Genomic DNA, 13,290 nt, shown 5'->3' with positions numbered 1-13,290 from the left:
TTGTTATTTATATTATCCTGTCCTATAAATTAACATGTATTTTTCCATGTTTCTGATCTGCTTTTAACAGAAAAGTTATTGCTTTTTTTTTTTTTGTGTGTGTGTGGCTAAACAATCCAAATATTTACTGGGGCCCCAAAAATGGAGGCATCAAACACCCCTATAAATGGATATGAGATGTTTTCATCAGTTATGTTGTTTCATTAGTTGAATTTAGCACTGTACTAATCTACTGTTAGTTTGCTGAATTTCTGTAATACTCATTTATGGTTACTGTATATTTTCTAGAAATTAAAATTTTTTTTTAATTTTCACTTTATGGTAGTTAAATCAGTTATCTCTAGCAGTATGTCCAGTCACCCTAAAAGAAAGGTTTTTTTATTTTTGTTATTTGGACTGGATTTGGCACAGCAGTTATTCTGCTAGTCAAGTGAGCTTTATCATTCATGTGTCTGCAGTCAGTCTGGTAATACAACAAGGTTTGTATGACCGTTCTCACATGGCACTTGTCAAGGAAATAGCATATGCTACAGTAGGTTTCTTAACTTTGACCATAGTTTTCTATATGTTATTAGTAAAAAAAAAAAAAAAAAAAGTTGGGCAAAATTTAAGGAAAATGCTAGAAAAATTAAGTGCCTACAGATATAAATCAATACTCATTTCAGATTCAGCCAATAAACAGAAATGTAGTGATCATATGAATTATTTTTAAACTTATTTGTAATTGAGATAATGTGGGCATACAATAGCATTATACTTCAGAGATACAGGTTACACCTCTTCTGATGCATATTTCCACACCATCTCTTTAATTTTTTTTTTTTAAAGAATTATGCATATGTAACTGGGGTACAGGCCAGAGGTGCAGCGGCAATGAGAGGATTCACCAGAGACAGAGTGGGGAGCAGAACAGGCAGATCGAAGAAGGACACTGCTGAGGGGAGCAGCGGGCGGGTCAGGAGAGGTCGGCCTGCCATGTGGATCACCTCCGGGATGGGGGATTGAACTGGCAGTGAAGCAGCTGTGGCTGGCTTGCAGGGCTGCACTCTAACCCGCTGTGCCACCAGGGAGGGCCTTCCACACCCTATCTACCACCGTGGCACTCACAGTTCATTTGGCCACCCTTCACACCATTTCTTTTCCCTCCCCACTGTGGTAACCTCGATTCTACAGTTCGATTTCTAGTGTTTTTTTTTTTTTGACATGTTTTTGTCTGGGATTAGTTTTGTTTCTGCATACCCATTGAGGAAAATTATTCGATGATTAGTCACCTAGCAAGTGATTAAGGTCTGAGGAGAACTATATAGTGTGTCAGTATGCCTGGTATTGGGCTTATGTGATGATTAATCTATTCCTCTTTGCAGTTTTATGAGATAGAAACTCATTTTTCCTTCCATTTTCAAATGTGCAAACTAAATTTCGCTGACTTCAGGGTACTTTCTTGCCTAAGGTTGCATAGTAAGTAACATGATTGTAAGTTGAATGCTTGCTTGTCTTTTTTATTTCAAAGCCAATATGAGATTTACTCATTTGACTTTCCAAAATAAGATATTTCTATACATAAAAATGTAAAATTAGTGAAACAGTTTTAGTATAGGGTACATTAATATGTTGATTCCTCTGCTGTATGTTACCATCTTGCAATATGGAAATATGGTGATTTTCATTTGAGTGACTCTACATGTACAATGAAGGCAGGAAGACTTGTGGCTACATAGTTTAAATCCACAATTGTAAGTCATAAGAAATGAAATGTTATTAAAGATGTTGAATATCATTTGTATGACGTTACCCTAAAGTATTATATCCTGCAATTATTATGTTCTAGTTACACCTAAAGAAGTAATGGTAAAACACATAATAAGGAAATATTTTTTTCGCTGTTGGTATTTTATAAATTATATGTTTGCCTAATTTAGGAAACGCTATAGAAATGAGGGAAGTCCTAGCCCTCGTCAGTCACCTAAGCGCCGGCGAGAACATTCTCCCGACAGTGACACCTATAACAGTGGAGATGATAAAAGTAAGCAGAAATCTATTTTTTGTGTTTGTATGTTTTGATATATTCATTTGTAACTTTGAGACCTTTCTTTGAAATTAGTAGGAAATGATGCATTAAGTTTTAAATTTTTTCTTTGTTACTTCAGTGTGTCGTCTGTGACTAAAGTTTATATTGGAAATAGTCATTTCGTCATAATGGCACTGTCATTTCCTACTATTTGTAGTAGAGCCGTATTTTTACTGTTATTATTGCCATTTTTAAGGTCTTAAAATGAGAGGAGAGAATGGTTTATTATTAATTGTATATAACTTGCAATGTTTGTTAACCTGGTGTAAGTGTGATTACTTTAAACTTTTTTGTATAGATGAAAAACATAGACTCTTGAGCCAGGTTGTTCGACCTCAAGAGTCTCGTTCTATCAGTCCATCACACCTTATAGAAGACAGGCAGGGTAGATGGAAAGAAGATGATCGTAAACCAGAAAGAAAAGAGAGTTCAAGACGTTATGAAGAGCAAGAGCTCAAAGAGAAAATTTCCTCTGTAGAGAAGCAGAGAGAACAGTTAGAAATCACAGAAAGCTCAAGAATTCGTCAACAAGACATGATAGGACACCACCCATCTGAAGATCGAGATGCATCTGATCGAGCTCATGATGAAAACAAGAAAAAGGCAAAAATGCAAAAGAAACCTATTAAGAAAAAGAAAGAGGATGATATTGGAATAGAAAGAAATAATACCGAGACATCTGAAGATGGTCAAGTATTTTCACCAAAAAAAGGACAAAAGAAGAAAAGTGTTGAAAAAAAGCGTAAAAGGTCCAAAGGTGATTCAGATATTTCTGATGAAGAAGCAGCCCAACAGAGTAAGAAGAAAAGAGGGCCACGGACGCCCCCTATAATAGCCATAGAGGAAATGGTTGAGCTTTCCAATGATAAGGATGGCAGTATGACGGATTCTCAGAAAAAGGAAGATACAGCATTCAGTGACTGGTCTGATGAGGACGTCCCTGACCGAGCAGAGGTAACAGAACCGGAGCATGCCGCCACAGCTGTTACTCCTGGGCGAACTCCTTCTCCATCTTCCCTTCTTCCTCCTCCTCCTCCTGCCACTGTTTCATCCACTAATGCTACCACAACCTTCAGCACATCTACCACCATTTCTGCCTCTGCCATCTCCACCAATACTACTTTTAGCAGTGAAGACTCACACAGAAAATGCCATAGAACACGAATGGAAAAAGTCGAGGCACCTCATGTTACTATAGAAGATGCACCACATCGCAAGCCAGTTGATCAAAAGAGGAGTAGCAGTCTAGGGAGCAATCGGAGTAATCGTAGCCACACATCTGGTCGCTTACGCTCCCCATCCAATGATTCTGCCCATCGAAGTGGAGATGACCAAGGTGGTCGAAAAAGAGTACTTCATAGTGGCTCAAGAGATAGAGAAAAAACAAAAAGCATGGAGATAACAGGAGAGAGAAAATCTAGAATTGACCAGTTAAAGCGTGGAGAACCCAGTCGAAGTACTTCTTCAGGTAGTAAAATTAAATTATAATCTAGCCAATGTTTCCTATGTTAGTATATTATGTACAAATTATAATTTTAAAATAAATGCTAAATTGATTACTTTAAACACTGCCTTAAATTTCAAGAAACAAAAGTTTATACCACCAGAATGTTACCTGTTACCACATCAATGCCAACATTTCATAGAGGTACATGTAATGATAACATTTAGTTTAATGTCAGAATTTGAGTAGTATATCTTGGTGAGGGCTTATGTATTCAGGTCCCTTATTATCTAAAAATTTAACATTCTTGCTCTTCTTCCTGCAGCTAATACTTTCTCTTTTGAGCACAGAAAGGAAGGTAGGGGGATAGGAAGAGTTCAAACAATAAGATGATCAGTTTTAGTCATGATTAACCATTTCATGAACTTATTTCTTTGAAGAGATTTTGTGGTTATAGTGGAAACAGACAAGAGAAGGAAACATGTTTATTAAATTTCAGTTAGTACTTTAACTGAAAAGCCCGGTTTTCCTTAAAATTAAGTGTTTGAATAAATTGGAATACATACAGAAAAATATAAAGCACCCTAAAATGAAGCATTGAAATTTTCCATTTTATTATGTGATCTCTTGGCATATGGTGTGTGTGTGTGTATAGATAATATATATGTCTTGTTTTGTTTTTTTAATAGATCGCCAGGATTCCAGAAGCCATAGTTCAAGAAGAAGTTCTCCTGAGTCAGATCGACAAGTCCATTCAAGATCTGGGTCCTTTGATAGCAGAGATAGGCTTCAAGAACGAGATCGATATGAGTATGATAGAGAGCGGGAGAGAGAAAGGAGAGATATAAGGCAGAGAGAATGGGACCGGGATACTGATAAAGATTGGCCAAGGAACAGGGACCGAGATAGATTGCGGGAACGAGAGAGAGAACGAGACAAAAGGAGAGATTTGGAGAGGGAAAGAGAGAGACTAATTACTGATTCTATGGAAAGGGATCGGGACAGAGACAGAACTTTTGAGAGTTCTCAAATAGAATCTGGGAAACGCAGTGAAGCCAAACTGGAAAGTGAACATGAAAGAGAACTAGAAGGCACCTCAAGGGACTCTCTAACTTTGGATAAAGAAAGACTGGATAAAGATCTAGGATCTGTGCAGGGATTTGAAGATATAAATAAAGCTGAGAGAACAGAGAGCATGGAAGGTGAGTGGAAACCTTTTTGTTTCTTAGATTGTTCCATTCCTTTTCAGTTTCAGGGGAAGTATATTTTCAAAAGTTGTATTTTTGACTCCATTGGTTTTTAAGGAAAAGCCTTAAATTAAGATACTTGAAAAATGTGTTTCACCAGTATTATCAAGGTAGAGTTGGTTAAAATAAGCCTAAGTGAAATAACAAGATTACTTAGATGCAGTGTCTGTAGATGTTAGTTATTGCTTTTCATAGGAGTTAAAAATAGAGAAAGAAGAGGAATTCAGGTAGCTATTAGTGGTGTCTGTTTTGTAGGGCATTTGAAAACAAATATATAAAACAATAATATAGCTGAGATTACATTTAACGATAGGTTGATTATAGAGCCTTACTGGTACTTCGTACCCCTAGAATGCCAAGAAGTCCTCAGTAATCCTCTGACCCAGTCAGAGCCTACATCAGGTGTGTGGAACATCCCTTTCCATCCTTCACTCCCATCTGCTATACATACATACTCATGTTTCCATATCTGAATGGGCTGTTTTCTCTAATCTTCCTTGCACTGGCTCTTCCAAGTGACTTTTCACATCTTTTTCCTTTTATCTCCTGCTTGCTAGACAAAGTCCCAGGTCGCTGCATTATTCTCTCTAAAACCTCTGGTAAATGCAATTACTCTATCAAACTGTCATAGCACCTTTTTTTTTTTTTTTTTATAGCATCTCCACATTGTATTATAGTTTCTTTGGTTTTCTCACTATATTTTCTTTTAGGAGCCATAGTTTTTCATTTGTTATCAGGACTGTTTCCAGTACTCTAATGACTGATGAATGAAAATATATTCTGTGTGTATACTTGCCCCACATCCTACTCTGTAGTGGATTATAGTCTAGGTAAATAATATTGGCTCTGAGAATTCTGCAAAGTTTACCTCTTTGGGATTGTCTGGTTCTTGGCCTCACTGCTAGCATCATAGTTCTGACACAGTCTCTCCATTTCATGCCCTCAAGAACATTCTGGAATACTTACTATACATGCAGTAATACTCTTTATTTGCCACATTGTGGCCTTTGGCCCAGACTAAAAGTCACTTGCTTCTAAAACTGTAAACTTAAATCTTAGTTATTAGATGTATTCCATTATACCATCTGATAGTGTATTTTGTTCTGCTTGGCAAAAACATGTCTATATTTCAGAGTTCTTTACATTACATCTCAATTTTGATTCAAATCTTGAGCCATAGTACTAATCGAGGGAAGTACAACTTATAATTGAACTGATCAGTATACTACTTTTATCATGTTTAAATCTATTCTTTTAAAATATAGTTGACTGGTATCACAGATAATAGCATGGAAATATATTGGTGAGTTGCCAGTTGTGAGATGAAAAAATACTTTTACCTACAGAAAATTGGGTAGTCATGGAAAACTAAAAATCCTGTTGTCTGCATTTGTTTAGATACATATTTGTATAACAAAGTTAAAATTACCCTAGAAGTAAATTGGCTCGGGGCACAGGAAGATGATTATTGTAGATTCAGAAAAATTTTTTAACTTCAGAACTTAAGCTGAATAAAAGTAAAGAGTAGCATGTGTCCTAGAGGTACTGACAAAAATATTTTTAAGACTTTATTAAAGGAAAACACTGGAACTTGGAGGCAGGAAGAGCATTATTGACTGTTCTAAAGTTTGAAATAATTTAAAAATTAACACCGTACAATATTTATGGTAGTGGTGACTTTTATTTCTTTTTATCCTTCTATCATGATACTGGTGTCCTTGCCAAGTTTTCTACTGGAATAATCAAGCATTTTAAATAAGAATTTTTTTTTTTAATAAAAAAAAATGCTGAGATAGGTCTTCTATCTCTCCTCGTCTTTCCCCTTAATACTCTGACGTGAAATTTATTTAATATTTAGCAGATGATGAATCCAAGTTAGATGATGCACATTCATTAGGATCTGGTGCTGGAGAAGGATACGAACCAATAAGTGATGATGAGCTAGATGAAATTTTGGCAGGTGATGCTGAAAAGAGAGAAGACCAACAGGATGAGGAGAAAATGCCAGGTAATCATTTTAGAGGTGGTTAGACATAAAAATTATTGTCATAAGTATTCTTTATTTATTTCCATGCCATAAGAGTTGATGAAAGACCAGTGAGAGAAAGCTATATATATAGTCCCTATGCTCAATTTCAAGTAGTCACCACTGTGGGTTAAGAAAAGGAGGCCTTGTTCAGGGCCCTCCTTAGTAGTACAGCAGGTTAAAGCACAGCATTAAGAAGCTAAGGCCACTTCAGCATGAGTTCGATCTCCATTCCAAAGGTGATCTGCTCCGCACTCTATAGTGAATGTTCTTACTGCACCTGTGCCCCAGTACTGTATGCATAAATAAATTTAGAATTTGACTCTTGAGCAAGGTCCTTTTTAAAGATTTACTTCCCGGAGTTTAAGTGACTGAGTTAATTGGAATCTAACCAAATGGTTTCCTAGATGGTAGGTATATGAAATTATATTTGAACACTATCTACCTCTATAAATTTAGTAATTATTAGTGTTTTGTGTATTACCAGAGAATTTAACTTCCCTCAGCTGTTCTTTATCAGTGGTTGGATTATTTACTATTAATATAATAAATAGCCACTGTCTAGTTTTTAAGCAGTCAATGAATTTTTTTTTTCTGTTTTTGAAGAGTAAATATGTATGTGTGCAAAGAAATCTTTAACTCTTGAAAGCACTCTGGTATTGATATTATGGGGTTATTTTTATTGGGCATCTTTTAATTTGTGGAGGCTCTTAGATTGTACATGTTTGCAGGAAAGTTCATTTTAAGTATGAGTTTTTGGCTTTTAAAATGCTTGTTTGTAATGTTTTTGGTGTTTTGCAGTTTATGTCTCTAAATAGCAAAAATGCTGTATGTTGGTGTACAAATATTTATTTTTTACAGATCCGTTAGATGTGATTGATGTAGACTGGTCTGGTCTTATGCCAAAGCATCCAAAAGAACCACGGGAGCCTGGGGCTGCACTCTTAAAATTCACACCTGGAGCTATTATGCTGAGAGTTGGAATTTCTAAAAAACTGGCAGGTTCTGAACTCTTTACCAAAGTCAAAGAAACATGTCAGAGACTTTTAGAAAAACCCAAAGGTAATGCCATTTCACTTCTTTGTATGATGGTAGTACATTTATTATTTAATCCTCATAATCCAAATTAGTAAGTTTGAATGTCAAAGTACTTATTTACCCACACTAAAGCAGAACCTGGAAAGTTCATGTCTTGATCCTTACCCCTGGGAAGTGAGCCTTCAATAAAGTAGGTGAGAATGTGGTTTATTAGCCACATGGTCTGGATTCCAAAAACAACAAAATACTACTTACTTGTGGTTATTAATGTTGAACATATTATGCCACCAACTTTGTGATTGTTAGCAGCTGGTGAGTGAATTATTTAGAATGGTGATTTATGTAGAATAATGAAGCTTACTTTATTTTGAAAACAATCACATTCATTTATTGAATCTTATTACAACATATTTCCATTCTTGAACACTTCTTATGGATACTTTCTGGTTTTGTATTGGTGGTCTATTAATGAGGATATAGAAAAGGTGAGAACTATAGCATTTAATTTCTTTGATATTGATTACTATTCCTTTGCTGTGTAGCCAACACAGGTTCAGCCTGATTTAGTGATAACCTAAACTGTGCTTACTACTAATCAGCCCATTTTTTAACTACTGGTATATTTTTGTTAGAATACTGACAGTTGCCTAAATAACGGCATACCTAGAACAAAGCCTAACAGGCATTCAGGAAATATTTGTGCACTAACTGATTAAGTTCTTTGGAGCAAAAACAATTTCAGCTATATTTGTAGGACAATACTAATAACTAGGGTTTGAGCTTTTTCTGATAGTATTCATATGGCACCATTCATTTTGTTTAACTCAAAATTGGTATGCTTGAATTACCTGAGGGACTCTGCCTTTTTCCTAGGCATCTTCATCCAGTAGAGAAGATTCTGTGAACTAGCCTTGAAAGTTTTACATATTCATGCTTTTCTTAAACCAATTTTCTGGGTCTATGACATGAGATACATAAGACAATTTTATCTTCAGCTGTCCCTTGTTTTCACACCTAAGCAAAATCTGAGTAGAGAATACCTTGAATTTTACTTTCCACTGATAGGTTACCAGAATACTTAGTTTTGTTTGAGGTGGTTTTTTTTAAACAATGTTCATAATTTTAATACAGTATAAACTTACCTATTCATTATTTAAAGATGCAGAAAATCTTTTTGAACATGAATTGGGGGCTCTGAACATGGCTGCATTACTACGAAAAGAAGAAAGAGCAAACCTTCTTAGTAATCTAGGACCATGTTGTAAAGCATTGTGCTTCAGACGGGATTCTGCAATCAGAAAGCAGCTTGTTAAAAATGAGAAGGTACTGTACACTTCAAAAATGCAGTGTTTGTTGACTAGTGTGGATGACATTTTATTTGATTGCTTGAAGGTGAGATTAAGGTCTCTATATATCTGTTTGTTTTGGCTAGTTTTCATGTTTTACTTTTGAAATTGTTATAGCTAATGAGACAACCTGAAAATTTATTTCTTAAAAGGTTATACTCACCTGTAAGAGAATTGAAACATGAGAAATAGTGAGGTTTTTTTATAGAGGCCAGGATTTTTGTTTTGGTAGGTATCAGTTGTAAACAAAGCCATAAAAACAGATAGTGGAAGGATCTATTATAGTCTTCCTTGCTTTTAAACATTTGAGTCTTTTACCAAAAGTAAAAATTGCAGTGCACATCTGTTTCTAGCTATACAGGTTTTAAAATTTTTTTAGTGGAATTTCTAATCTGTTGTGGAGACCTAAAACATCCCTGTAGATTTTTCATTAAGAACCAATGTTCTGAATTTTATATTATATCAACATGTAGGATAAAAAGCCATAACCGTAATACACGCTGTCAAGATTATATAAAATGAATCAGTTTTTCTAAAAACTACAAGCGATAAGAACTTACTTATATCCTATATTTTTAAAGGTCCCAGGTGATCTTACTGGCAGAAACTAATAGACCAGAGGAAAAAATATTGATAATGCATTTAACAAAATTCAGCATTTCTTTACAAGTACCAACTTAATAAACTAGAACATATGGTAGTCTTTCAGCTAATATATTTAATGTGCAACTTTGAAATATTTCCCCTACAGATAGTTATTCTTACTATTTAACATTGTCAAGATTTGAAAATAAAAATTTAGTTTCATTGTCTATGTAAAAAGTATCAAATGATGTTACTCTTAGAACTCTAGTTTAACAAGGTATTTAAAGAAGTATTCAAGATAGTGTGATATTAGTGAAGATGTGGATATTTTGTCACTAGGGTAAAACAGAACCCAGAAGTAGCCCTATACAAGTATGAATAGTGTCCCGATATAAAGAAATTTCAAAGAGGGTATATGAATGACTGCTAAGCACTAAAATGTTTATAACATTAGCTCGTACAAAGCAAAAAGTACTGTAAGATGCAAGCAACAGAAACACTGGGGATACAGAGCAATTGAGACGCCAATATATTGCTGTGTGTATCCAAAAAGTAAACCCACTCATATAGGTTCGGGTTAGTTCTTAGCTATTTAAATATTTAGTAACAATCTGATCACACTATTTACATTTGGAAACTTGTGTTTGACAATTGTAAGTTCCCAATTCTGGGAACCATTTTAGTATTCTTCATTCAGCAGTTAATAGATGAAAAGTGGATTACTATTAGCAAATAACCAGCCGGTACTCTCAACAACATGGATAAATGTAATTATATAGTATAAAATCTGTCTAATGTTCTGAGAAAGGTACAACTACAGATTTTATAATTGGTTGTCAGGAGTTAGAAATGGGAAGAGGATGTGAATAGAAAGTGGAGTTTTTGAGTGCCACAGGAATGCAAAACTAGAAAACCTAATACTATAACACAAAAAAGCCATGTTTCTTTTATCTTATTATAGCCTTACTTGGAAAATATTTTCCACCAATAAGCTAATATAGCTTATTTAAGTTTGAGGAAAAGCGGTAATATTATGTAGATTAGTCTGTACTTCCCATCAATATATATTTCAACATGTACTGGAAATGTTCAGGTTTTTTGTATAACTTACTTTTGTTAGATAGTAATCTGCCTATGATTCCTACTGTTATCTGACGTAGCTTTTTTTTTTTTTTTTCTCAAAATAGGGCACTGTAAAACAAGCTTACACAAATGCGCCAATGGTAGATAATGACTTACTACGACTGAGTCTTCGATTATTTAGGCGGAAGGCTATTTGCCAGGGTCCAGGACATGAAAAGACTGAAGAAAACAAACTGTCACAGGCCAGTATCCAGCAGGAACTCTGTGTGTCTTAAAATGAACCTTGGTGACATTTCTGGTACTATCTTCCTTCAGAAGTGCATATTCCTTGTATGACAAGCATTGTTAGTGAAAAAGGCTCAAAAGATTCATTAGTCATGCTAAGCATGAAGAACTGGACATAAAAGTTAAAGACAGACTAGGTTGTGTAACTTTAGATTTTACACACATCCTTGATATTCACACAAAACAATGTGAATGCATCTAGAGTGAACAATTCTGTAGGTTTGGAGAAACTGGAGTACTTACAAATAGTTTTTATGAAGGGGCCACTGACTTTGTTTTGGTTCATCACCATAGAAACTAAGATTTTATTCTGCAGCATGAGACACTTGAAACAATGTTCTGTGCTGTAGCAGATCTCTAAAGAGGAAGGTGTCAGAATACTTTAGGAAGGATTTAAAAAAGTTACTGAGAGAATCTAAGTATATGTGCATTGTTACCCTGTATATTGGATTTTTAAATGGTTGTTTGTTATCAGAGACTGACTACTATTTTTATTTTTAATAAATGTACCTTCCCTTTTCTTGTTCTGGATTTAGTTTGTTCTTTATTACCTGTTTTCAAGCTGAAGTACTTATTTGACATCTGTAAGTAAAGAATTTATCTGAGTTTCAAAATCCTATCATCTATTCTCAGTGAAATAAGCTGGAAGGGAAAAAATTTAGCAGATGAATATGGGAACCAAATAAGGGATCAGGGGGGAAAAAAAGTCACCAAGCAACTATAAATCAGACAAATACTATGATGATGGTTCATGGGTAAATTGATTGTGGGAATTTCTTCTGAAAGAAGGCATACAAGCATACATTGTACAAAAATGAACAAATATGAAGGGAAAAAAAACTAAACATTAAATAGAAATTCCTACATTTTTTTTTAGGTTGTTGCTTTTGATTAAGATGTTAGTCAAATTATTTATGTACACATTTAACTCATGAAAAGACTTCCAAGCTACAGAACTTGGAGGCAGAGAATACTTAAATGAAATCAAGCAAAATTACAATTTGACCATTGTGTTTCACGGCTATTTTAAAACTGTAAACCTGTTGTTACCCACCTAAGTTTTATATCCAAAGTATTTTCAAATGACTTGAATGCCTATAAAAGAAAATTGAAGTGACGGACAAAAAAATTACAATCACATTTTCCTGTTCCTTTTTCCCCCCCATTTGGGAAGTATTTTTTAAATAAAATAAAAAACACTTTAATGACTCCAGAAAATGACTCCCCTTTAGGAAGCTACTTTATAATTGCAGTGGATGATTTGAAGTGCTAGAACTTATAATCTTAGTTACCAGAACTATGGATAACAAAAGTAATAGTCTTCCTTTCTATCCACTGACTTAGGGCTATGTACTAAAAGTTACCATAAAGTCAAATCTCTTTCCTTTTAGTTTTGACTATCTTTTCAATATTAAATTTTGAACTGTTCATTGGTTCATGTAGTTACAGCAGTCAGAACTCTATGTGCCCAGTGGGAGTGTACTATTAAGTCTCATAACTATAAAAATTCATATGTTCTCTGTAATTGCTAATCGCATACCCACAGAAAGATCTTCTAAAGCAAATATTGTTACTGACTTTTCCTTGAATTATGGTCCAAGAGCACTTAAGTCTCAATGAAATATTTCCAAAAACATCTTCTAGTCTATAAATTGTTTGCTAGTGCAATTAAAGGCCTTCTAATCTCATAATTGATGTATCTTTGTATAAAGTTTGTCCATCTACTATGAGCACAGCTGGAGTCCAACTGTACTAAAGAGTTGTCTAGTGAGAGAGAAAAGGCAAGAGTATGCCTCCAGCCCAAATGGTGACAGACAGAGGCAGGTTTTATTTTGACAGGTGTGCCCACCAATTGGTGAACAGTTGTACTAATTTATATTAACTGCTATTTCACAGAAGTATGCCTAAGTTATGTTGAAAAATATGATACTCTATTTTTGTCAGTTACTACAGCATCTTTCCCATTGAACCACATGAGGATTTTATGGCTTATCTTTATTAACCTAAAAGTTTGGGTCATCACCAGAATATTCCAAATTATTATTTGAGATTATAATTATTTATTAATTATACAAAGATTAAGGTATAAATTATTGGTGATGTTTACACCTCAGAAGACCCACTAGTGGGTCTGAACTTGTTATTTACAAAAGATATATGGATTCCAG

The 13,290-nt window shown here is 34.6% G+C and overlaps 1 protein-coding gene across 1 annotated transcript in view; it reads left to right on the top strand.

Moving 5' to 3' along the window:
* The window catches only part of ZC3H13 (zinc finger CCCH-type containing 13), a 71,684-nt gene extending 59,510 nt beyond the window's left edge, over positions 1-12,174 (top strand). Inside the window, exons 13-19 of the mRNA XM_004680144.2 lie at positions 1,920-2,023; positions 2,367-3,536; positions 4,202-4,714; positions 6,618-6,767; positions 7,647-7,847; positions 8,983-9,146; positions 10,942-12,174. Coding sequence (XP_004680201.1) covers positions 1,920-2,023; positions 2,367-3,536; positions 4,202-4,714; positions 6,618-6,767; positions 7,647-7,847; positions 8,983-9,146; positions 10,942-11,112 — 2,473 coding nt within the window. The 3' untranslated portion in view covers positions 11,113-12,174. The remainder of the gene's footprint in view (positions 1-1,919; positions 2,024-2,366; positions 3,537-4,201; positions 4,715-6,617; positions 6,768-7,646; positions 7,848-8,982; positions 9,147-10,941) is intronic.
* Positions 12,175-13,290: the final 1,116 nt, after the last annotated feature.

Source organism: Condylura cristata, unplaced genomic scaffold (genome assembly GCF_000260355.1).
Source record: "Condylura cristata isolate star-nosed mole 26May11 unplaced genomic scaffold, ConCri1.0 scaffold00010, whole genome shotgun sequence".
In the NCBI taxonomy this organism is placed as follows: Eukaryota; Metazoa; Chordata; class Mammalia; order Eulipotyphla; family Talpidae; genus Condylura; species Condylura cristata.
The sequence above is the reverse complement of the archived record's forward strand: the minus strand, read 5'-3'. Positions and strand labels throughout refer to the sequence as shown.